Raw genomic sequence first — 23,571 nt, 5'->3', positions numbered from 1 at the left:
GGCCAATCTTCAACATACATACGGTGCTCTTTAAACTAAACTTGTCTATCTTTCGCTACATGGATCTTTGGTCATCTTGCCAAAATATCATTCCAGATTGATAGCGATCGATGCTATGGTGGAGGTGTAGGAGAGAAATAAAAATGTAGGTGCTGGTTAGGGTGATACTAATGAGGCCGAGTGCACACAGACTTTTGCGCGGGTGGCGTAGAACCTGGTTACCGCGCAAAGATGCCGCCGGTTTGAGCGTAGAATTCGGGCTATAGCCTCGTGTAGCCCGCTAAGGGGGCTTGAAGGCTGCGCTGGCCAAAGTGCGAACCTCCGCTGGGATAGGCGGCATAACACGATATGCTCGGGGATCTTGCGGCGCTCGCAGGAGCAGTTCAGCTTAGCACCGTTATATCAGTATATCAGTATGTCCTATTCCGCGAGTCGCTTTTCTTCCCTCGCTTACCGGTATAGGGTGGGATCTTAACGTAGTATCCTAGGACAGTATTTCCATACCTGGGATAATCCAGTGCTAGAACTTGGAAGCTTCGTCTAAGGGATGAGTAGAAACCTAATGAAGGGGCTTTTCCTACTGTGAGGCCAAAAATTGAAGTAAGAGAGTACCAGTAGCCTTATACCCAACTCGACTCTGAGAGCTCCTTGTTCCCCCCTAGTCTACTCCAAATATCTCATCAATTATCGAGTCCCTTGAAACTAACCAATATTACTAGTAGCTGCTGGAGGCTGAAGCTGACATCCCAGTGTGAGTCTTCCCAATTTGATATGGATGCCCCAGAAGGGCCTGTACAAATGGCTTTCTAGTACTCGTAGAAGATGGAAGTTTAGAAAAGGTTATAATAAGTTGACATACTTACCGATGTCCATATCGGAAATTCTTTTTCAAAAACGCCTTGAATGAAGGTCCTCATGCAAACTTGGCAGTGTCCTCCACCTGCTCAGTAGCAAACTTAGTAGTTGAGAGACCAGACTCCTCAATGTCATGACGGAAGCGCTCCTCGTCCTCGTGCAGCTGCTCAAGCAACTGCTTGTGGGCCTTCCAGACAGGCTTAATCTCAAAGAGCTGGTCCATGCTCTCGAGAGGAATGCCCTTGGTCTCGGGGATAAGGAAGTAGACGAACACAACCGAGAAAATCATCAGGGAAGCAAAGAAGAAGTAGACACCATAGTCCATCTTTGCGAACATCTGGGGAGTGAAGCGGGAAATGAGAAAGTTCCAGAGCCAGTTGGAGGCTGCGGCGCAGGCCTGAGCCAGCGAACGCATGTTTGGATCGAACATTTCCTGTGATATGTTAGGCCATTCGTCCTCGAGGAATCACTAAGCGGCTATCACTAACCGAATTCAGTACCCAAGGGGTACCGTTCCAAGTAGGAGTATAGAAGACTGTCCAGAGGTAGAAAAAGAACATCGCGGCAATACCACCACCGTCAATATGGGCCTTGGGGTTTTCGGTCGGGGCTGCTATCTTGATGTATGCGCCGACGATCCACATGCAGATAGAACCACCGATAGCACCGATTATGAGAAGATTGCGACGGCCGACGTGATCAATCAGCCACAAGAGCCAGACGAAAGTGATGACAAATTTGACGACACCAAAAATGCCAGTAGTGAACAAGCTGGTGTTCGTTCCAGTAATACCGATACTCTGGTGAGAAACATGTTAGTGCCTTGGAATCCAGCAGTTTGGCAGGATTGATGAAGTCACCTTGAACACCGTTGGGGAATAATAGTTGATGGCGTTGATGCCAGAGCCATTCTGCCATAGGAACAGCATGCTCCCAAGGAACAGACGGTACATGACCTTCTTGTTAGAGCCGGCAGCCTGGAAAGGCTTCCAGAAGCCCAGACCAATAGTGGAACGTTGCTCTTCCAAAGCCTGGTCGATCGCGCCAATCTCTTCGATGATATAGATATCGGTACGATGCAGCCCACGGACCCAGCAGAGGTTCTCAATGGCTTGTTCACGACGGCCTCGCAAGAACAACCAACGAGGAGACTCGCGCAAGAAGATACCGCCAATGACCAGAAGACCAGCAGGAATCAACTGAACTGCGAAAGGGATGATCCACTGCTCGTGGCTAGGGGCCATGGTGGAGTCGACACCATACTGTCGGGCAGGATGTTAGACCAGAAAGCAAGGGACTTATGAGTAGGTACCCACATTAATCCAGAAGCCAACAAGGCCACCAGCCTGCCAGCCAAATTCGTACACACCCACTAATCTGCCTCGAATGGCCGGGGGAGCCAACTCAGAGATATAGATAGGAGTGATGTTCGAGCCCGCACCAACACCCAGACCAGCCAGAACACGGCCAGCATAGATCAGACCTAAACCCCGCTCTCCATTGGCACCCAGCATAAGACCTGCACCAAGGATGAACACCAAACCAGAAATGAGCAGCGCAACCTTGCGACCCCAGAAGTGACCAAGTGGATAACCGAAAAACGCGCCAAAGAAGGCCCCGGCCTGATAGCAGGAGACGATATTGGCGCTGAGAAGGTTTGTGGCGCTTTCGTCCATGGCAGTAAAATTGAACTCCTCTTTAAACGAGTCTAATGCTAGCGTGGTGCCAATGAAGGCACTGTCATAGCCGATCATGCATGATGTGCAAGATGCCACCGCGGCCAGTAAATAAACCTTCCAGTTGTATACTGCCTTAGGCGTCGGTCGGTCCTCGACCAACTTGAGGAGGGTCATGATGTGGGTCGAAAATACTGATAAACATACAATTGAGAGAGGGGAGAAGGTTGAGCCGACGATGCGAAAGTGCACCGGGTATTCGTAAGAATAATTGCCACTAAAGCAAAGCGTGGCAGGGAGCGGTATGTCCTTACGTAGAGAAGGGGCTCAGGGAAACGAAAGACCTGCATAGCGCCGGGCGGGCATGATACGATCTAAATAGTCACGACTCCCCCCCGAGTCCTGGGGAACGGGGGAAAGAGAAGAAGTCTGGAGCATGCGGGATTTCGTGGGGATTGTGGAGGCGGAAAATTGAATAACGCACTCATGGCTGATGGTCCAGAAATGGAAATTAGGCTAAGGACCCGGGAAAACGTAGAACTCGTGCCTCTGGTCGGATTCTCATTGGCAAAAAAGTTATTTGTGGATTGGAGCTTGGCTGGATGTGGAAGTCACCAATGGTGCTCCTTGCTCGCGAGCAACTGGTCGAATCGAACGACGAATGCCGCCTTCCAAGGCTGCAGTGGGGCATTTCGGTACTTGGCCGGGGAAAATGCAGGCCAGGCTTCCCCGCAGGCTCTGGGGACTCTGGGGAAACCTTGATCAATCCGGGGAACCAAACACGCGTTAATTCTGCTTTTCTGATAGGCTGAAGCCGCAAGGAATGGTCAACTGATTCAATAAGCAGCCGGGTCCACGTGTTAAAGCCTACCAGAATACAGCCAATAATGGGACTGGCAGGTCGGGATAAGCGATCTCCCGGCTGGAAGCATGCCGATCGACATTGACCTCGGACTCCACACCGACTTGCTACAGCAGAAACCCCCCTACCGTTTTCGGCATAACCGTCCTGAACTGAGAGGACCAGCTCAGGCTATTGGCTTCAGCGCGCACCATGGCCCAGCTTACACCGCTTCGCTGGGTAGGGGGATGTGGTCAGTGGGAAAGCGTTCAGCCCGCGTAGATGGGCCAGCGTAGGAAGGAACGTGCCCATAGTTCTTGGCTGGTTAAAATGGAAAACATACTTGAAAGGGTTGTCCTGTACAAAACGCAATCAATGTAACAGAATTAGAGCTTTCTCAGATGAATGAACATCGGATGGACTACTAGTAACTGAGGCGAACCTGGCCGAAGCGCGATCGGCCGTGAAGGAGAAAAGCGTTTCTCCGCCACGCCTCCGGATCTACATTTATGACTTCAAAACCCAATGGTTTCGAGTCCCTCAGCATGCCCGCGCCCGGATATAATTACTCGCATTTGCAATCTTCATAACAGCCCTTCTTGCGCCAAAATATACAAACTCGAATCCTTTAATCCCTTCCTAATGGCCGCTGCCGCACCATCCACCCCGGCATCCGCCCAATCCCAACCAGAGGAACCCATCGCTATCCCCTCGCATCTCGACGGCATCGCCTACCTCTACGGCCATCCTCTTCTCAACTCCTTGTCCCCCCCACTCCACTCAACCGTCTACAATGCCTTCAATCTAAACTGGCAGCAAATCCCCTTGTCCTCCGTGACAGGAACCTCCGCCACCTACCCCCCACCCTACACCAAGTCGCCCTCTATCGAAAAGTTCCTCGCCTCAATTCGCTCGAACCCCAAATTCGTCGGCGCCTCAGTGACAATGCCGCACAAAGTCGCGATCATGCCGTATTTAGATGACCTAACTGAGCACGCCCGCCAAGCCGGCGCCTGCAACACTATCTTCCTCCGCACCGACGCCTCCGGCGCCCGCCAGTACGTCGGCACAAACACCGACTGCGACGGTATTCGCGAAGCCCTGATCCAGAATGCACCGGATCCCTCGCGCTTCCGCGGCCGGCCAGCCCTGGTCATCGGCGGTGGCGGCACCGCCCGCACTGCCATCTATGTGATGCGCAGATGGCTCGGCGCCAGCCGTGTGTACATCGTCAATCGGGACGCGGCCGAGATTGCGGCCATTATGGCGGAGGACCGCCAGCGGAACCCAGACCCGAATGCCCAGGCCCCGCTCATTCCTGTGACGGATGCCAAGGAGGCTGCTGCGCTTGAGGCGCCGGCGGCGATTGTCTCGGGGATTCCCAATTACCCGCCTAAGACGCCAGAGGAGTTGAATGCTCGGGCTGTGATACAGGCATTTCTGGGGACGGCGAGTACGGCTGCAAAGCAGCAGGGTGTTATCTTAGAAATGTGCTATCATCCTGTTCCGTGGACGGAGATCGCGCAGCTTGCGTCGAATGGCGGGTGGACGGTGATTCTGGGGTCTGAGGCGCTGATCTGGCAGGGTCTGGAGCAGGCGCGGTTGTGGACGGGGAAGGATATTGTTGGCACGCCGGGCGTTGTGCAGCGGGTGAAGGATGTTGTGACGAAGACCATCGCTGAGCGATCGGCTAACAAGTCTAGCCTGTGATTGTATTGGGGGGGGGGTGGCGCTTATTCAAGGCCGGTAACGATTGTATAGAGTTATTAGAGATGTCTTGCATTATTAGACAGTTCGCATCTACTGTGAAATGCGCGGCCTTTATTGTGAAGATATCGGCAATTAATTGTACTTGAAGACATGGAAATCCTCTAATGCGTCGAGAATAGCTCTATACTCCGGGCCGGGTGTATTCCAGACGGCGGACTCGCTGCCAGACTTCGCGCACAGTGCGTTCCTGTGACTGGCGGCCCGATTCAGTGTCTGAAGGGCCAGCCGGCCTGGGAAGGTCACAATATCAGGGATGTTTCCAACGTAGAGATCGGGATATGCAAATACCTGATTGCCAAATATAATCTGCTCCCAAGCCGTACATCTTCAATCGGAGCCGTATCCGGGTCCTCGGGGGGGTTAGCTGTAGTAACAAGGCCGCCAGCCTCCAACAAAATGGCAATTCCAGCAGCCACATCCCTATTCAGTCAGCATATCGACTTTGATACCAGGAACATTCCTTATAGAGAAAAGAAAAACCGGACTCAGACTCACCACTCCCAGCATCCGGCCTCCCACCAGATATCGAATGACCCCATGGCCGTATACGCTAGATCAAGGGCCGCGCTGCCCAAACTGCGCATTCCATGTACCATACCGCCCTTTCCATTGCGTCCACCTACTTCAGCGGCCATGTTGACGAAGCTCTCAACCTTGCGATGCATATTCCCGTCCGGAATGTCACGCCTGTCCTTCCCCCATTCACACGAGAAGATACACTGCGACGGCGCCTTGACCGGCATGGGCGGAATGGACGGTTTGCGAATCAACGGGAGTTGGCGCTTCTCATTGAGCCAGGCACCCCGGCCCTGCAGGCTGAAAAGAGCTGGTCTTGGAACGGTGCGTAGATTACACCGATGACGGGGCGATGGTTTACTATGAAGCCAATGGAGATGCAGAACATAGGAAAAAGGTGGGTGTAATTGACGGTGCCTTTATATATCGTTATTTTGTAACTCTGGCTTAGAGACTCCGATTCTCACCATCTAATGGGTCGATACACCATGTGGGCTTCTCGTCAATCAGGTAGTCACGCGATTGGCCCTTGGCATAGGTTTCTTCGCCGAGGAATCTGGGATGGTAAGCTTGGGTTCGATGGGCGAGAATCGTGGTGTGACAAACTTGTGCTCAGGATACTTAGCCTGAAGGGTATTTCGAATGAATACTTCCACATCTGCGGTACCAAATCAGCCTTTGGGGTCTATGTACGTTTGTCCTGACCGCACCTTCGTCCGTCTGAGTCACAATATCAACGGCATTGTCTTTCTCGTCGAATTTTTGCGAGTTTCCTTCGATTCCTGAAATACGTTTCTCTACCCGCTTCATCAGAAAGTCTCCTGCCTTGCGTCCGAGATCTACAGCGAAAGCGTAGATTGCGTCGAGCTCATCTTGGCTTAGCTGGGAGCTTGCCATGGCGGGGTTGCAGTGGGTGCGTTAGCTGAGGTCGTCCGGGACGCTGGGCGCAGATATTGTGGGAATTTCGGGTTGCCTGCCACTGTCGCTGATGGAGTGAAGAAGTGCCTTGTGTGTTGAGATAGATGGGGCTGAGTCACTAGGGCAATCTCCTAATTTTCACCGTTGATAGCCGGTGCTATCAGCTTCCCCACTTGCAGCGGAGAGCGGATTCCGATGCCATAGGAGCTTATTCTATAGTTGAGCCCCAACTTTAAGCTATAATTGAAGATGAACTGTAGCCGGAGATAAAAATAGAAACTCGTTTGTTTCAAGTCACGTTTTGGTCTTTTGGGTAGATTGTGCTCATAGTTTCCAATTCAAATTGTCAACAAGACAGAATAGCAATACAAATTTGATTTTCTCACAAAAAGGAAGAATGCTACAAACGGCGAAGCACGATAGGAATGAATGATGATATCATTGAGAGAGAGGGCTTTCAGACCAAGGTTTGTCAATTTGTAATCTTCTTGGACCATTGTACTACTGGGCAAAACTCGCCATATCGGCTGCATGGAAGATCTCTTCCTTCTCGGGCGGATAGTATCTCCCAATCCCCGGCCTCAGCGAAATATACGACGGCGAAGACCCATGGTCAATATCAAGGCCACTGTGTGACTCGGATATCCCCGACTCCAAGACAGCTCGTTCAAATGCGACGTAGATGAGATAAATACCAGCGCGGAGCGTCAGCGTCTTGTGTGGACTCGTACATACCAATCTAGTTTTACTGATAAGGTGGGGCTGGACTCGTTTGATGCCCTCGATAATTCGGATTGGTTTCTTTCTGTATGATCTTTCATTGTCTTTTTACCCTCAAGGCGGGGTTTCGCTGAATTACCCTATTCATGCGAGAACCTTGACGACAGAAGACTGCTAGTACCGGTGCTAAGAGTACAGATAACGAACTTAAGCAAGCACATGAGGTTAGCGGGTCCATTGCAGCTCTTGCTGACATGGGTAATTTGCCTCATAATAATACGTGTTGCTATTGCAGATTGCATCCGTGTTCTGGCGGATTATTGGTCGGAAGTATGGATACCTGCTGTACACGATACAGCGCCGTGGGGCTGACGATTAACACCAGCAAGGCATCCATGCCAAGGCGCCATTACTTGACCGAAGGCTACTAGATGTACTGATTACAGCTTCGTAGGCAAAGTCTCGAGAGTATTAAATTAGATGGCTATATAAATTGTTATCAATAACCTTTTTGTGTGTATTCCTAGGACTCACGTTCTCAGAATCCTCCAGAAGCTATGTGCAATATATGATCAAAAGCCTACTTTTAACGCAAGATCAAGTAAAGAGAATAAAACGGGGAAGACGAAAACAGACAAACACCATCCAATGACGTGATGTAGGCCTGTGGCCTACTGATGTAGTTGCACGTGGGACCTCGCCCGCTCCATATTGGCTTGAAGTCGAGCCAAGTGGCTATCAGAACAATGTTGAAGGTCCTGGCCCAGCGGCAAAAATGCCGTGCGACGCACGATGTGTTGAGTGGGGCCGGGCCGATTCTTGGGAGATGATTGCGGGTGGGAAAGAGAGGGGGAAGAGGGGTCGAAAATGCTCCCAAACTCGTCGCTTTGCAGAGAGAAAAGAAAAAATAAACAGTGGGCGGCTAAGCCCTCTATCGCGTAAAATCAGGTTTTCACGCTAGCTGCGACCAGCGCTGCTCGCGCAGGGACTTCTCTTCCCCAGCGGCTTCGCGCGAACCGTCCACTTCGCGCTTCCATGCCCAATATTCACCGAGACGAAGCTCGGCGTAGCTGGCGTAGTCGAAGTCGATTTGCGAAATTTGGGCTTGGATCAATGCCCAGACGCCCCTGTGGAAAGCAGCAACGTCAGCACTTTTACAAGAGCTCCTTGTAATCGGGTAAATACGTACCAGTAAAGCCCAGGAATACCACGGAATCGGTCGACGTCGTCATATAATCGGGCAACGATCTCGGCTTCAGCGGAACTGTCGAGGCCCCGGTGCTGGCAGTAGCTCTTGGCGTACTCGGCCATGAATTGACGGCGCACTGATTGTGTGGGGATCATATTGTAATCACAGTCATAGCCAATCCATTCCGCGAGATGGTTGGCGATGTCAAAAGCGGCGGGAGCCGGGACTGCATATTCGTAGTCGATGAAAGTGACTGGCGCAATGCCATCTTCCGTGGATGCGCTTTCGTCACTTGGCAGGACAATCACATTGGCGCATAGAAGATCGCCGTGGGCGAAAACGAGCTAGAAAACGGTCAATAAAGCGATTCCGATTTAGGAGGGGCCCAGAATCTAAAAGAAAATGAAGTGACGTACCCCGTCTTCGCCAATTCCCTTCCCATCGTCCAGTTGGTCGAGTACCCAGTGAAGTTCCTTTTGCAGGGCCAATCGCCGGTCCCGCTGTTCGGCCGTGTTCACCGGGAGAGCAAGAATCCATTTCTGGAGTACAGCCCACATGGATTGGCCTGCACGTCGTGGTTGGATCAAAGAAATCCCCTCGTCCTGCTTTCCAAGAGTGGCCTGCCACTCTGAAGACCCAGTCCCTTCATTCGGAAGAACAGCGTGCCAGTGTCCAAGTTTTCGAGCGACTCCCCGTAGACCGGAGGCGTTACCAGGTCCAAGTGGCCGCAAGGTTTCCCTCGAATAAAGCGGTATAGGGAGTCCGTTCTTAAAGCGTGCTAACAAGGGGGGGAGCAAGACCGCGGCCCGCGAGAAGAGCGTGGAAGGAGGTTTCTCCTAAGCATGAAAGGTATGTTAGCATGCCCTAGGATTCCAATTGCCCAAGATGGCGGGAGAGTGGGAATAATCAATACAGCGAACTGCAAGCAATTGTGTAAGTCCCGGGGATTCCGTACGTTCTCGGTCTATGAGGACCTCAGTGCCCATGCCATACGCCCGCATCAAAACAGCGTCATTATCAATTTCCTCCTCGGTCAAGCCAGGTTTGCGGTTGATGATTTTAAGGAGCTGCAAAGGCCAGTTAGACAGATCGGTAGGTAGATAGGGCGCAACCTATCTGGGCTGCGGGGAACGGGCGGAGGGAACACACAGTGTTGGTGATGCCGTCGGTGAACCGCACAAACTCGACTTTGTTTCCCGGGCCTTCCCAGTGAGGGAACAGAGTCAGAATGAGCCGGAGGGCAGTAGCTTGTGAGTCCGCGTGGCTGTAGGAAAGGGGAATGTACCGCAGGTCCGGCGTCACACCGTTCTGGCAGTCGTAGGAGCCCATATTGTCTTAAGGGGGCGGCGGAAGGGGTGGTGGGAGGCAGTCGTACGGGGCGCAGGACTGGGAGCAGCCGAAGACTTCAGCGCTCGCGCTGGACAAGAGCAGGTTAGCAAGGCCAAGCCCATGTTAGGACGGGTGGCGCGTCTCACAGAATTTCTTGCAGGAGTTGGAGACGGGAGATCTGCAGAGAGGGAGAAGAGTCGCAAAAACTTCGAGATGAGAAAATAGCTGCCTGTCCCTGGGAGGAAACAGGTCGCATGAACTAAGTTTTCCGCTAAGCCTTTCGGAAGCAAAGTAGCAATTACGCCTAAAAAGGACGATGGGGCAAAGAATTGAGACACAAGAGGGGAACAAGCCTCGTGCTTCCGACCCGTGATTGGAAGAGAGCGGGCCCCCTAGGGACGAGAACTGGATTGGCTCGCCATTGCTTCATTTGCATTTAGTGTTATCATAGGAGCATTTGGCTGCTCCTAGCAGGCATGATATACAAGATCTACCTCGGATCTCCGTCATTGGAATAATACTGGCCTGGTTTAGAGATAGCGCTACTCCACCTCGACTGTCCCAGCCGTTACAGCGTACAACCTACAATGCAAATGCAGCCCGGTGGATCAAGTCACATCCGGAGCCTTAGGAGAATTTTGGCACCTTCTGGCCTTAACGAGATATAGTTAAGACCAGGTCTTACCATAGCCTTGTGGAGGCTCCACTGGTGTCCAGCGGGGTCATTTTCACATGCGCCCAACGCCCGACAAAAGGGGCATCCAGGGTCCTGGTCAGCGATTGCCTTGTGCCCTAAGCCCTACATCCCCGATCGGGGCGTTCTTCTGACCAATCGCCCCGCTGTCGGAGATACTCCCGGCCCGGGTCCACATCGGCACTAGCGCCAAATAATTTTTCCAGTGTATAAATACGGGCCGGTGCGCGCCCTGGGCCCTGTTTTTTTTCTTCTTTATCATCAGTAGAGGTTTACATACCATATGTAAATTTTTATACCGTGGCTCCATCACAGATGGCTTGCTGAGGGTTGTCCTTGTTGCTTAGGCATCCATGGATTTCCTTCCGTTCCCGGCTCCGAAGAGCAAATGCGTCTCCCTTTTTCCCAATCACATATGGCTGAGCTAGGGTTCCCTTCGGGGAGCTCCATGGGCTCTAGCTGTGGAGGGGGCGTGATATACCTTCTTTTTAAAAAAAAAAACTTTGCTATAATGCGGATGGCTAGATCTTAAATTCTGCCAACTGTAAAATTCTTTTTAAGCTCCCTGCCGAGGTAGTCAATCCGTACAGGTTCTTCGCTACGAATGAGGGTACTACGGATGGCATGCTCGTCCCAAGGGTCTAAGAACGCGCTTGCTTTCTAGGCATGTGTTGAAGGGTATTGATTCCACGTCAATTCGTTCACATTTTCATCGGGTGGTCATGCATAGCCCTAAGCTTTTTTACCCCGAGCAGTACGTGCAGGAGCTGCTGGGTCATATCATACCTAGCAGATCTCGTATCCAAGGCACTTGAAGGCACTATAAGACCGAAGAAAGCTCTTCGCCAACCTGTGGTTCATTATGCGCGTCCAGCATTTCCAATCTGGATGCGCTGTCCAGTCCACTTGTCATCACTGCGCAGGACCGGCCAACTGGTGCCATCTGCCTTGACCAGGACCAACTCGAGCTTGGTGCCCAGCACCTTGAAACTCGACTGAGCTGGGTCAATCGGAGCAAACAGCCTGTATGTATCCTGGTAGCGCTTGTTGTCAGTCGTAGGAAGGTCGAAGGTTACGGTATCGGCGGCTAAGTTCACGCGGGCACGCTCTTTATCGATCTTCTTCAGGTAGAGCGACACGTTCACGGCGGTTGAGGTCTGGTAGAAGTCGTTCCTGTAAAGAAAAACACAGATTAATTTGAAGCGATAAAAAAAACCCCTGTCACCGTGAGCGCAAACTTACCGCACAGTTTCCACCTTCTCCTCGCCGGCTGGCTTGGGCTTGCCCACGAACAGATGTCTTTTCTTCTCCTTGCATCCGGGGATCTTCAAGAATTCGTCAAACTCCAGGACGCGGCGCTTGCAGCAAGACCATCCTTTGCTACCCTCGTGGAACACTGGCTCTCCTGGGTGGTGCACACACTTCTCGTCCTCACGGGCGGATCCAGTATATGTAGCTCCACAGCCCTTTCGCCGGCATGTGGCATTGGCAGGGATCTCCAGATCAGGATCATCTGAGTCGGGCTCCGGCGGTGGCGGGGTTGCGGCAGAAGGTGTCGGCGCGACAGCAGTCGAGATAGCCTGTCTTTCCGGCACCTTCTCGACGGGGCTCGGTTCGGGGGGGAGGCTCGACTACTTTAGGAACTTCGGGGGCCGGTGTGTCATCGACAGTAGAATGCTTGCCGGTGGTACATGGCGGGATGGAAAGGAATTCCTCAAAGGTCAGAACGCGGGGTTTGCAGCATTTCCAGCCTAAAAAGTCAGCCTCACATTACGAAATGAAAAGGGAACCAGATAGAGTAAATGAGCTGCTACTGCGTTTGCTCAATACCAAGCGACCGTTCCGGACGCAGCACCGATGGGGAATAGCTCGAACACCAAGGTACCTTACCTTTTTGACCCTCGTGGAACACTGGGGGACCCGGATGGTACACGCAATCTTCCTCCGGATCGGAGAAGGCTTTTCCACATCCCTTGTGAACACACTTGCCGGCCATACCGAAGAATGTGCAGCGAACCAGCTCTTAACGAGATGGAAGGAGGTATAAAGAGGTTTTGCGGAGAGAATTACGTATAAGGCATTCGGCCTGACCTGGCGAATGTTACCTAATGCGGTTTAGCCGCACGAAGCTCGAAGGTTCCATCACGTCCTGTTTTGTCTTGGATTGACCACACAACTGCGTCCCTTTGATTCGTCTAACCACTCCATCGCAGGGTCTTACTTAGGACCGTCTATCTCCAATGCTGCCCACGCGTGCCCTTTGGGGTCAGGCTCGCTTGACCTTGTTTACCCGGGCGGGCTGCGGTCTTTGCGATACGGCGAAACACACTGTGGTCCAACTCCAGAAACGCCGGCCCTTTGAGTATGTGGAGGTAGACATCATGGAGCCTGAGAAGAAGGCATGGAAGGATGTTTACGATTATGACGTCCCTGTCCTCCATATCCAATCTGTCAATGATGGTCTGCCGAAAGAAGCAGAGCTGTCAGACTCCCGCAAACTCTTTCATAGATGGACTGAGCAGGACGTGGAGAAGATGGTTGATGAGGCTGAAAAATAAGTCTTTTGATTCGTTTTCCCTCGTCGGTCCCAGGGTCCGTCACTGGTTGCACCAGGCTTGTACAATACATGATGAGTCTGACCTGAGTCAGACCGTGCTAGGCCCGCGGCGCTCTCATATACCCTCCCGTCGGAAGAGCTATCCAGTGGAAGCGGCTCAGGCTGACCATTATCTGGTATTTTATTGGCATCATGTGCCAATTTTTGAGACTTATCTGTGCATGGCATATTATGTACCAATACGAGCGTTCTGTTTCATCAAAGCAGCAATCTAAAAACATGCCTAGTATCATGATCTTCCCAGCCTTCCACTTGCAGGTTGCTAGTAGTCCAACACCCTAATGGTCAAGGGAGCTGGTCAGTGAAAACTAACCCAAATAAGAATTGATTATTGCTAGGCTATAAACGTAAACATATATCCAACAGAAATTAACGAGAACCCGGACTCCACGCCTTGGACCATAAGGGCCCCATTACTACAGAGAGCTGACATTCTCTGCCCTGCCAGCGTGGCTAACATTCTGTGCTGCTTCAAGAGCCTTGACCACTCTGTTCAATAGTTTTTCCGTATCATCAATCCCCACACTAATCCGAACAATATGCTTCGGCACACCATTCGCCTCAGCCCAATCCAGCTCGCGGAAGTGGGCCAACTGCGAGTATGGAACCGCCAGCGTGAAATTCGCCCCGATACTCGTTCCCTTGCATACATCTAGAGCATCATAGAAAGCCACCGCCCTAGCCGGCTCATGGAAGATGATGCCTGAGAACGTACCCGTACCCGCCATTTTCGCGGCGGTACCTCTCATACAGGTGCCGCGAGGGGACCAGCGAAGGGTAGTAGACAGTCGCAACGAGCGAGCTTTGAGAAACGAGGTTCGCGACGGCCAACGCACCGTGGCAGCAGTACTGCACGCGCTCCACGAAATCAGGGCAGTTGCGCGCCAGCACGGCGATATCGCCCGGGAACAGAACATCTTCCCACGATTTGGCCAGGCGGCCATGGATGGACTCGTAGAAGGGGGAGTCTGGGTTCACAATGACGCTCCCGCCCATGACATCTGCGGCGCCGCTGAAGATCTTGGTCAAACTGGTCATGACGATGTCCACGTACGGCAGCACGTCGACGTTCACGAAGGTGCCTAGGGTCTCGTCGCACGCAACCACAAACTTGTATTGGTCTGCGAGTGCTCGGATGCGATGCAAATCGGGCGATGCAAGTTGCGGGTTGCTGGGTAGCTCACAGAAGAGTGCCTGGATACGCACTCCATTTGCTAGTCGCTGTTCGAGCTCGTCGAGGTCTGCTTCGGTTCCTTTGCCGTAGAGGATCACGTTGCCCCAGCCACTCCGTTCGACACACTTGACAGTCTCGGCGTACGGCCACCTAGAGAGTGTGAGACGCTTCAATCGGTTGGAGAAGGATAGAGCTTACCCGTAGATCACGACTTGTGAGTCTTCGGCTGACGGACCCTCGGGGACGAGAGATCTTGCGACTGCATAGATACCGGCCAGACCTTTTGAATACAAGAAAACATCATCGAGGCGGATAGGTGCATGGCCCGGACTATCAGACGCTGCAGAGGTCGCAATCAGTGACTTAATCGAAGTTATTTCTGCCGCCGTAGTCGAGGGTGGAGGCAGCGAGGATGCGTTTTGAAGCTCGTCTAAATGAGCCTCTGGGGCAGTGCAGAACAAACTGCTATCGCTCTGAGATTTCAAGAACTGGAACATCCCAAGAGCATATTCAGCGTGTCGGCTCGTGATTCCGTCTCCTGTTTCTCGCCAGAAGCTCATCGCTATTGGCGCGAGATCGGTATGGTAGACCACGGCATAGAATGTGGCCCAGCGGTATTCCTGCTCATTGTGGATGTCTCTTCCTTCATTACATAGGGTGGGGTGCCTCGCTGGTGGTACGAAGAATCGAATGGGCGGGGAGAGAAGGAGACCGGTGTTCTTTTCTGCTAAGCTGTCGACCAGGCGCTGAGCGGCAGGACTTGAGGGCAGGATCATGCATGAAGCGTTGGTTCTGGACAATTGCAATCTATCTAAGACGGCAGCACCGAGATCTTGGATAGTGGAGTTGACGAACAGCCTATTATTCAAATGATTAGCTTTGGCTTCACGGAAGACGTTTCCGCCGGGATCTCTGTTAATACCGTGGATAACCAGCTTTCATCTGAGAGACCACCCATGGCTCTCGAAGCGACCAACTCACAATTGAGTTCCACGTTGGAAGCGAGACGCTGACAGCCTGTCTCACACATTAGCTATGTCACCGAGTCTTTGGCCTGTACTAGTCTAGAACGGGGTGGCTAACGTGAGCTTCATTGGGGGGCTGTGATGTCCCCAGCGGCAGTTGATGAGGTGAAGAAGGCCTCATTTTGCACAATTGATATGTTCAAATCCAGTGCCAGCTTCTCTGAAGCGGGGCTCCTCTCTATTTATCATGAGGTTTACATTCCCCACCAGTGGAGGGACACCCGAAAGGGTCAGCAATGCAGAGTACTTTAGTAGGTAATCGCTATGGTGATCAGCTTCCAGCTGGACGATCTGTGAAGAAGTGGAGCTTTCAGGGGTTTATTTACTAATAATACTCCGTAAAATCGACGGATCAAGCCTGAAGCTCAGAGCTGTATGATCTGGTAATGACGATCCAAGATCTAGACCCACCACGGAGGACTTCGAACTCAATCTAGTGTCAGCCGAGCCTATGTATGGTAAACTTGTGTTTGCCTAGCTATCAACAGTAAGCAATAGGTATTGATCCACCCAATCACAGCAGGCAGCACGTTCACACTCTTCAAGGTGCATGGTGGCGGACATTAATGGGATCGACATGTCAGAAACACCGGGGGTATAGAATACCGATTTTGAGAAAGAGAGGTATCCAAGTTGAACCACTGAGGGCCAATGCCACATTCGTATTGGCGTTCCCAGCAAGTGGATTTCCCACCTGGCTGAAATAGTGTACGCAGGACTAATACTAGCGTGTTCCAGGCTGAGTTCCTTGGCTTGTGCGTAAACAGGGGATCTGCATCTATGGAGGGTTTTCTGATTACCCCGATTGAGATGGCACTAACGGAGCCCCCTCCGGGCTACGATCGTGGTTGTCAAAGGAATACGACCAGACAATGGCATGTGCCAGTGGTCAAGACCTGGTCATTGATGGGGTCATTTATGGTTGCGAGCTCAACTCTCTATCCCGCAGAGGACTCATGCGGAGCCGAAAGTTAGATACAGCGGCATTTTCTGCAACAGGGGTAGATCAGCATACATTAGGCCAGGTTCATCCGAGATTTGTGTTGTTCTCCACATCGGTTCGTGCCTTGTTCAGCTCGCGCCACTTAGTGCCTACTTCCGCCAAGTTCAATCTGATTTTGGTCTCCACACCTTGTTCAGCCGGCGCCACGAGTCGTGCCTGTCTCCCCAGCCGAATATCCCGCTCTGCCAAAGGACTCTCAATTGAAGGGCTGCGTGTAAAGCCCTGATTGGTGTGTAACTCCATGTAAGGTCTGATGTACTCGTAGCATTTGGTGGCAAAACTAGAACCACGATCTGACTGAAATTTGCGACCCGATCCGTCATGACGGATCGGATCGACGCAAACTAGTGGCCCAAGCGGTCCCAGCCACACGGGAAAGATCAAGGCCTTGCATGCGCAACCCTGCAAGAAGCTGTCAGTATTGCCTCGATGGTCTTCCCGCGCCGGGTTCTGATGTAGATCCTCGTGGATCTCGCCAGAGGTGAAAACCCCCAAGACTCCTCCCACCCCTTCCACCCCTGTAAATCTCTCTCTGGGTCAAAGACTGCACTTCATGGCAACAGAGCAGACACCCCTTCTTCCTCCCTCCGACGACGCTCGGCTAAAGCCTACAGTCGCGATCGGGATTATCTGTACTTGGATTGCGACTTTTCTGGCCGCTGCCGATAGTACTGTGACGTCTACTCTCTCCGCGACCATCGCCCATGAGTTTAACTCCACTTCCCTTGTATCATGGCTGGGGACCGGGTACCTGATCGGCCTCACGGCTACGCAGCCGCTCAGTGGGAAGCTGAGTGATATCTTTGGACGGCGCGAGACATTTTGCTTTGCGTCGGTGATGTTCACGATCGGGAATCTGACGTGCGGCCTCTCCCAGTCGAGACCCGTCATAATCGTCGCGCGAGTAGTGACCGGAATCGGCGGTGGAGGTTGTATCTCCTTAACGACCTTCATTTTATCTGATAATATTCCATTGCGCAGCCGCGGGTTCTGGCAGGGCTTCACTTCTATATGGTATACCGCTGGTATGGGGTTGGGAGCGGTCATCGGCGGCGCTGTCCACGATGCCTTTGGTTGGCGCTGGGCATTCATCGGCATCGCACCCATCTCGTTCATCACCGGCATTGGCGTCGCGGTCTTTGTTCCGGATCAACGCTCTCAGGAACAAGGGTTCCGGACGATGTTGAGCCGGGTCGACTTCTCCGGTTCGCTGACATTGGTCGCGTCATTGGTCCTCCTGTTGATCGGCCTCAACCACGAAGGCGATCGCATTGTTACTACTACTTTCGCCATCGCCGTCCCCCTCGGCCTGGTGCTTCTGGGCGCCTTCTTGCTTGTCGAATGGCGCTGGGCAAAAGAGCCCATCATCCCCATGTCGGCGTTCCGGAACCGCACTGTGGTCGCCGTGTGCCTCACCGCGTGGTTCGCGTCGATGAACGCCTATGCGATTGTCTACTACGTCCCCCTGTACTTCCAATCCCTCGGACTATCTACCAGTCGAACAGGTGTCTATCTCCTCCCCGACGGGGTAGGCTCCGGCCTTGGTTCGTGTCTGGTGGGTCTTGTTATTGGATTCACCGGGAAGTACGGGTTCTTCCGCTACTCGATGCCGTTCCTAATGTTCGTAGGCGCGGTCGGGTTCTCCTCAGCGACCGAGCAAACCCACTGGGTTCTGCCGGAGATCTACCTCTTCTGCAAGGGATTCGGTATGGGAGGATCAGTGACGACCCTGATCCTTGCATTGCTCCATGCCGTCCCCCATGAGCAACATGCCACGACCACCTCCGCGTACTATGCGTTCCGATCCACCGGGTGCACAATCGGGCTCTCTGTTGCGTCAGCCATCTTCACCGGTCGGCTGAACGAGCATCGTGCTGCCACGGGCTCCGTCTGCAACCCGGGCGAGAGCTGCTATGCGGACGCGCTGCACCGGACGTTCGTGGCGGCAGCAGGATTTGCTATTGCGGGGCTGGCGTCGTCGTTCTTTGTGAGGGCTTACGACACCAAGGGGGAGTACAAGAGCGTCCAGAAACCCGACTGGGAGGAGTAGATCTAGGCTGGTCTTATCACGATCAAATTTGTTAATCATAATGCGGGTCCAATGGCCTTGTTCTCTTGTATTCTGTTTGCGGTAAAAAGATCCACTTCGGCGCGTGTCGGACCCAGCTGCACGATTCGTGGGCGATTATCGGCAGACTCGGATCCGTTCCAGGAAAGGCAGCGATTAATCAGTCGAAAGATCTCGACAGGCACAGCGTCGCCCAGCGAACTTGGATAGCTGACTTATCGTATTTTCGCCGAGGTAACGCCTATTCGACCCCCCAAGCGGCGAAATCGCATGGGCGCATCCTCCGATCTCGTCCTCTCGAGTGCTCAAAATTCCTATTTCCATGGGTCAGTCTTCGTACCAACACGTCATCTCCTGGTCCTGACCCAATGATCGCCAATGCACATGGGTTGTGCCAGTGGTACAGGTGAACCGCTCTAGAACACCCCGCTTGATCAGCATGAACTTTTCCGCCTATGTGCTTAACAAAATCCTCATCGATTGTCATAGGGCAACGCTTAATTGCTTTAGATAATCCAGCTTTCTCAGCGTGGAGTTCTCGACACAGATCTGATAAGCAAGATCCTGGTCTAATTTTATACGATGACGCTCGAACCGCTGGCAAATATGCCGTGGCCTGATTGGCGTAATCAGAGTAGCCGAATCGACCCCCTCGACTTTTCCACGACGTTAGATTTTTTTTTGAGTTCGTATCGCTGGGATTGTGATAGATATATGATTGTCCAAGATGTTCAAAATACGGCGCTGCGAACAGTCTCTCTACGAGGCAGCATGCTCGCCCCATAGGCCAATATAGCGTTCTCCGAGGGAAACATGCAGACCGGAACCCGCCGACATGCATGGACTCCCCCCGCATTGAGTAGCAAAAGCCCCCCCCGTTCCCCACACGGTTGTGTCCATGGCCGCGAGATCCAATGGGAAGCTTTAGCTTAGGAATCACCGTCGGCCCAGAACTTCTCCACCAGTCAAAAGATGACAAACGGCGTTTCGGCGAGGCTCGTAAGGTTGTAAATACACCTTCGGCGATTCCTTTAAAAGGTGCGGGGTTCCTCCCCCTCTCGTGAGGTCTCTCCTTTCCTTTTCTTCATTCCATATACATATTCTCTCCCTGTATTCTCTAGCAATCATGGGTGAATGTCCTGTACACAAGAAGCCGGCCAATGTCGCCGGTGGCGGCACTCGCAACAACGACTGGTGGCCCGAAGGCCTCAAGCTTAACATCCTGCGCCAGCACACCGAGAGCACCAACCCCATGAGCAAGGACTTTAACTATGGGGCTGCTTTCAAGAGCTTGGACTACTTTGCCCTGAAGAAGGACCTCCACAACTTGATGACCGACTCACAAGACTGGTGGCCGGCGGACTTTGGCCACTACGGTGGTCTGTTCATTCGGATGGCCTGGCACAGCGCTGGTACCTACCGTGTGTTCGACGGCCGCGGTGGCGGTGGTCAGGGCCAGCAGCGATTTGCGCCACTCAACAGCTGGCCCGACAACGTCAGCCTCGACAAGGCTCGTCGCCTGCTGTGGCCTATCAAGCAGAAGTACGGCAACAAGATCTCCTGGGCTGACCTGCTGCTCCTCACCGGCAATGTTGCCCTGGAGTCAATGGGCCTGAAGACCTTTGGTTTCGCCGGTGGCCGTCCTGATGTCTGGGAGGCCGATGAGTCTGTCTATTGGGGGTGGTGAGACCCAGTGGTTCACCAACGATGTCCGCTACCGTCCCGAAAAGGACGAGGACAAGGCCAAGCAGAGTGACATCCGCACTCGTGACCCCGAAGATCCTTTGGCTGCCGTCGTCATGGGTCTGATTTACGTCAACCCTGAGGGCCCTGATGCCAACCCGGACCCCGTTGCTGCCGCTCGGGATATCCGCATTACCTTTGGCCGCATGGCCATGAACGACGAGGAGACCGTCGCTCTGATTGCCGGTGGCCACACCTTCGGTAAGACCCACGGTGCTGCCCCCGCCAGCCATGTCGGCAGCGAGCCCGAGGCCGCCGGCCTGGAGGCCCAAGGTTTCGGGTGGCACAACAGCCACGGCACCGGAAAGGGTGCTGATACGATCACCTCTGGTCTGGAGGTCACCTGGACCAAGACTCCTACCAAGTGGAGCAACCAGTTCCTCGAGTACCTCTTCAAGTACGATTGGGAGCTCACCAAGTCCCCTGCTGGTGCCCACCAATGGGAGGCGAAGAACGCCGGCGACATCATCCCTCACGCCCACGACAGCAGCAAGAAGCAGAAGCCTCGTATGCTGACCACTGACTTGGCTCTCCGCTTCGACCCTGTGTACGAGAAGATCTCCCGCCGCTTCCTTGCCAACCCCGACCAGCTCTCTGACGCCTTCGCGCGTGCCTGGTTCAAGCTGCTGCACCGTGATATGGGCCCTCGTGTCCGCTGGCTCGGCCCGGAGGTCCCCAGTGAGACTCTCCTGTGGGAAGACCCTATCCCTGCGGTGGACCACCCGCTGGTCGACGTCGAGGATGTCGCTGAGCTCAAGCGCGAGATCCTCGCTACCGGCGTCGAGCCTACCAAGTTCATCGCCACTGCCTGGGCCTCCGCTGCTACTTTCCGCGGCGGTGACAAGCGTGGAGGAGCCAACGGTGCTCGGATTCGCCTTGCCCCCCCAGAACAACTGGAAGGTCAACAACCCCGCTCAGCTGCGTGAGGTTTTGACCGCTCTGGAAGATGTCCAGCGCCGCTTCAACACCTCTCAGACCGGCAACAAGCGCGTGTCGCTTGCTGATCTGATCGTTCTGGCTGGTTGCGCCGCCCTCGAGAAGGCCGCCGGTATCCCCGTGCCTTTCACTCCCGGCCGCACTGATGCCAGCCAGGAGCAGACCGACGTTGACACCTTCAGCTTCCTTGAGCCCTTCGCCGACGGCTTCCGCAACTACGGTCACTCCACCGGCCGCGTCCGCACGGAGCAGATGCTTGTCGACCGCGCCCATCAGCTCACCCTGTCTGCCCCCGAGATGACCGTTCTCGTGGGTGGTCTGCGTGCTCTGGACGCTAACTACGACCGCTCCAACGCCGGTGTCTTCACCGAGCGCCCTGGCCAGCTGACCAACGACTTCTTCGTTAACCTGCTGGACATGAGCACGGAGTGGAAGCCCGCTGGTGCCAACAACGAGACCTTTGAGGGTTTCGACCGCAAGACCGGCGCCAAGAAGTGGAATGCCACCCGGGTGGACTTGATTTTCGGCCACCACGCCGAGCTGCGTGCTCTCGCCGAGGTATACGCCTGCCATGACGGCCAGGCGCAGTTTGTGCGCGACTTCATCGCCGCTTCGGACAAGGTTATGAACCTTGACCGATTTGATCTGCAATACGCTGCCCCCTTGAGCCGTCCTGCTCGTCTGTAATTTTTTCTTATATTCGCTGTTGAAGATGCGCTCATCTTCTGCAGATCATGTTACATAGCAGTGACGAATTGCTCTATGGAACCACAAATTTCAGTTTAGCCTCCGTTTTGTTTCATTGATCAGGTTACGGGTCCTTGATCGCAATTGTGTCACTCTTTTTGAACTTGTATGATATTTACAAAATGCAGTGCTCAGGTTTCTATTTTCCAGTGAGGCAATATCTTCATGTTATTTCAACTATAGGCCACGGTTCTTAACCCCGAGTCCTGACTTGAAGAGTGCTTGCGTGTTCGTATCGCCCTCGCTTTTCTCTACCTTAAAAGTTGAGACTTGGCTAGAGAGCTCATTCGAGGTTCGGGGAAGGCATCCATGGAATGAAAGGGCTTCTTCGGATCAAAACGGCACAGATTGGTTCGAGGGCTGTTTAGCCAGGGCGAATCAGATGCACGAACTATAACGGTATCGTATACAAGTCCATCTATCATGCAAAAAAAAAAAATCCAGAAAGAGACTACTTCCAAATAGTGGTTCGTTGATCTATTTATATCATGCTTGTACTTCTTCGAACCCTACGGGTCAAAGGTCTCTTCATGGAACGAGCTAATGGAAACATTTAGTGCAACGAAAGACGACCCTGCTTCTCCAAGTATCTGAACCATGCCATTCTATGCGCATATCGAACCCACGGCGAGGCACTAGGCTCGTCACCCACACTCGAGCTACAAAAAGCCTCAAGGCCCATTCCCGCTTGATCCCAAACTCAGACGGCGGCATAAAACAGGCTTTCAGACAATCAACCCTCCCGGTGACGCTCTCCAAACCGCCCCGGCCCTGACTATCACTACAAAAATGGAAACTTCGTCATTTTTCGACTTATGACCTTTACTAGATTATCTATTCAAGTTTGTGTTATTCGAACTGAGATATGTCAAGAACAACCGAGATGCGTTGAAAGCAACCGAGGCGTGTTAAAACGGCAAAATGTCACAATATTATCGGGCATATTTCATCCAATTTCATAAGAAAGCCCAACGCATTTAAAAAAAAAACCCCCAACGGGTCTCAATTTAAAACACAGTGTATTTCCTAATAGTATATTCACCCGTCTGTCTCAGCTTTCTCGTAACCTGGTGTAATAACTATGTTCTGGAAACCCCTCCGGCATGGCACAGCTCTAGGGCATCTCACGCTACACAGCAGCAAGATCAGCGATTCATCGACGCAGGTGATTACTTTATATTTAGATTGATGGCGCGGGCGTAACCATCCATAATTGGGCTGGTTGTGTTAGGACAATCCGCAATTGCCCGCCTGCAGAGGGTCTATACTACCGCCCTCGGGGTCCACGGGTATTATATTGTTGCTATGAGCTTTGTGCGGTTAAGCTGGTTTCTCTTGGGCCCTAAACAGTTCAGATCTATCCATCTGTTTTCGCATGAGAATAGGACCAAGTGCGCCACAACCTTCGGGAGGGAGAGAAAGACGGGAAAGGGACTACTAGGAATGGTATAGAGGTCTTTTGGAGGGCTCTATATTGTCTGTATGGCTACTATGGTTCGAAATTTCGTGAGGCTTTACAGTTTGGTGATGCGACTGTCAACCAGAGAGAGGCTTATATATATGTTTATGATGTGGCGTTCATGTCGCGTTCGATCATCGTGTAGCTTATCATTCTGGGAGACTTATTAGGGCTGCTAGGAGATGGAGAATATGAAGAACATCCACGGGCCTTTGATAGAAGATGTCGGGAAGTGCTCAATGACTATCAGGAAGAGAATTCGCTTTCATTTCGCCTACAAGAGTGGGTATC

At 52.8% G+C, this 23,571-nt stretch overlaps 11 protein-coding genes across 11 annotated transcripts; 6 read left to right on the top strand and 5 right to left on the bottom strand.

Annotated features, from left to right (window-relative positions):
* Positions 1–913: 913 nt before the first annotated feature.
* On the bottom strand, positions 914–2,708 carry N7468_001744 (sugar porter family MFS transporter; the record flags this gene model as incomplete). The annotated part of the gene is made up of 4 exons (XM_058471041.1): positions 914–1,288; positions 1,344–1,655; positions 1,716–2,117; positions 2,172–2,708. The coding sequence occupies 4 exons, from the start codon at positions 2,706–2,708 to the stop codon at positions 914–916; spliced, it is 1,626 nt and encodes a 541-aa protein (XP_058334182.1).
* A 753-nt stretch (positions 2,709–3,461) lies between these two features.
* Positions 3,462–3,668, top strand: N7468_001743 (uncharacterized protein; the record flags this gene model as incomplete). Its single annotated transcript, XM_058471040.1, has 1 exon — positions 3,462–3,668. One exon carries the CDS (start codon positions 3,462–3,464, stop codon positions 3,666–3,668), a length of 207 nt encoding a protein of 68 aa, XP_058334181.1.
* A 346-nt stretch (positions 3,669–4,014) lies between these two features.
* N7468_001742 (shikimate dehydrogenase family protein) lies at positions 4,015–5,082 on the top strand (the record flags this gene model as incomplete). Its single annotated transcript, XM_058471039.1, has 1 exon — positions 4,015–5,082. One exon carries the CDS (start codon positions 4,015–4,017, stop codon positions 5,080–5,082), a length of 1,068 nt encoding a protein of 355 aa, XP_058334180.1.
* A 132-nt stretch (positions 5,083–5,214) lies between these two features.
* Positions 5,215–6,555, bottom strand: N7468_001741 (Inositol monophosphatase; the record flags this gene model as incomplete). Its single annotated transcript, XM_058471038.1, has 3 exons — positions 5,215–5,329; positions 5,638–5,968; positions 6,369–6,555. 3 exons carry the CDS (start codon positions 6,553–6,555, stop codon positions 5,215–5,217), a joined length of 633 nt encoding a protein of 210 aa, XP_058334179.1.
* A 1,693-nt stretch (positions 6,556–8,248) lies between these two features.
* Positions 8,249–9,814, bottom strand: N7468_001740 (putative ethanolamine kinase; the record flags this gene model as incomplete). The annotated part of the gene is made up of 5 exons (XM_058471037.1): positions 8,249–8,423; positions 8,486–8,829; positions 8,902–9,321; positions 9,406–9,552; positions 9,635–9,814. The coding sequence occupies 5 exons, from the start codon at positions 9,812–9,814 to the stop codon at positions 8,249–8,251; spliced, it is 1,266 nt and encodes a 421-aa protein (XP_058334178.1).
* A 1,554-nt stretch (positions 9,815–11,368) lies between these two features.
* Positions 11,369–12,504, bottom strand: N7468_001739 (cysteine and histidine-rich domain-containing protein; the record flags this gene model as incomplete). Its single annotated transcript, XM_058471036.1, has 3 exons — positions 11,369–11,681; positions 11,751–12,139; positions 12,394–12,504. The coding sequence occupies 3 exons, from the start codon at positions 12,502–12,504 to the stop codon at positions 11,369–11,371; spliced, it is 813 nt and encodes a 270-aa protein (XP_058334177.1).
* A 244-nt stretch (positions 12,505–12,748) lies between these two features.
* On the top strand, positions 12,749–13,066 carry N7468_001738 (glutaredoxin family protein; the record flags this gene model as incomplete). The annotated part of the gene is made up of 1 exon (XM_058471035.1): positions 12,749–13,066. The coding sequence occupies one exon, from the start codon at positions 12,749–12,751 to the stop codon at positions 13,064–13,066; it is 318 nt and encodes a 105-aa protein (XP_058334176.1).
* Positions 13,067–13,541: 475 nt separating this feature from the next.
* On the bottom strand, positions 13,542–15,445 carry N7468_001737 (uncharacterized protein; the record flags this gene model as incomplete). Its single annotated transcript, XM_058471034.1, has 5 exons — positions 13,542–13,803; positions 13,841–14,449; positions 14,498–15,157; positions 15,222–15,316; positions 15,383–15,445. 5 exons carry the CDS (start codon positions 15,443–15,445, stop codon positions 13,542–13,544), a joined length of 1,689 nt encoding a protein of 562 aa, XP_058334175.1.
* A 751-nt stretch (positions 15,446–16,196) lies between these two features.
* On the top strand, positions 16,197–16,553 carry N7468_001736 (uncharacterized protein; the record flags this gene model as incomplete). The annotated part of the gene is made up of 1 exon (XM_058471033.1): positions 16,197–16,553. One exon carries the CDS (start codon positions 16,197–16,199, stop codon positions 16,551–16,553), a length of 357 nt encoding a protein of 118 aa, XP_058334174.1.
* Positions 16,554–16,880: 327 nt separating this feature from the next.
* On the top strand, positions 16,881–18,377 carry N7468_001735 (Major facilitator superfamily domain general substrate transporter; the record flags this gene model as incomplete). The annotated part of the gene is made up of 1 exon (XM_058471032.1): positions 16,881–18,377. One exon carries the CDS (start codon positions 16,881–16,883, stop codon positions 18,375–18,377), a length of 1,497 nt encoding a protein of 498 aa, XP_058334173.1.
* A 1,144-nt stretch (positions 18,378–19,521) lies between these two features.
* Positions 19,522–21,761, top strand: cat2 (bifunctional catalase-peroxidase Cat2; the record flags this gene model as incomplete). The annotated part of the gene is made up of 3 exons (XM_058471031.1): positions 19,522–20,064; positions 20,126–21,038; positions 21,085–21,761. The coding sequence occupies 3 exons, from the start codon at positions 19,522–19,524 to the stop codon at positions 21,759–21,761; spliced, it is 2,133 nt and encodes a 710-aa protein (XP_058334172.1).
* Between the last annotated feature and the right edge of the window lie 1,810 nt (positions 21,762–23,571).

Source organism: Penicillium chermesinum (genome assembly GCF_028974085.1).
Source record: "Penicillium chermesinum strain IBT 19713 chromosome Unknown utg000002l:1.0-5270490.0:1.0-5274688.0, whole genome shotgun sequence".
NCBI classification, from domain to species: Eukaryota; Fungi; Ascomycota; class Eurotiomycetes; order Eurotiales; family Aspergillaceae; genus Penicillium; species Penicillium chermesinum.
Note: the sequence above shows the minus strand (reverse complement) of the source record. Positions and strands in the feature narration are given on the sequence as shown.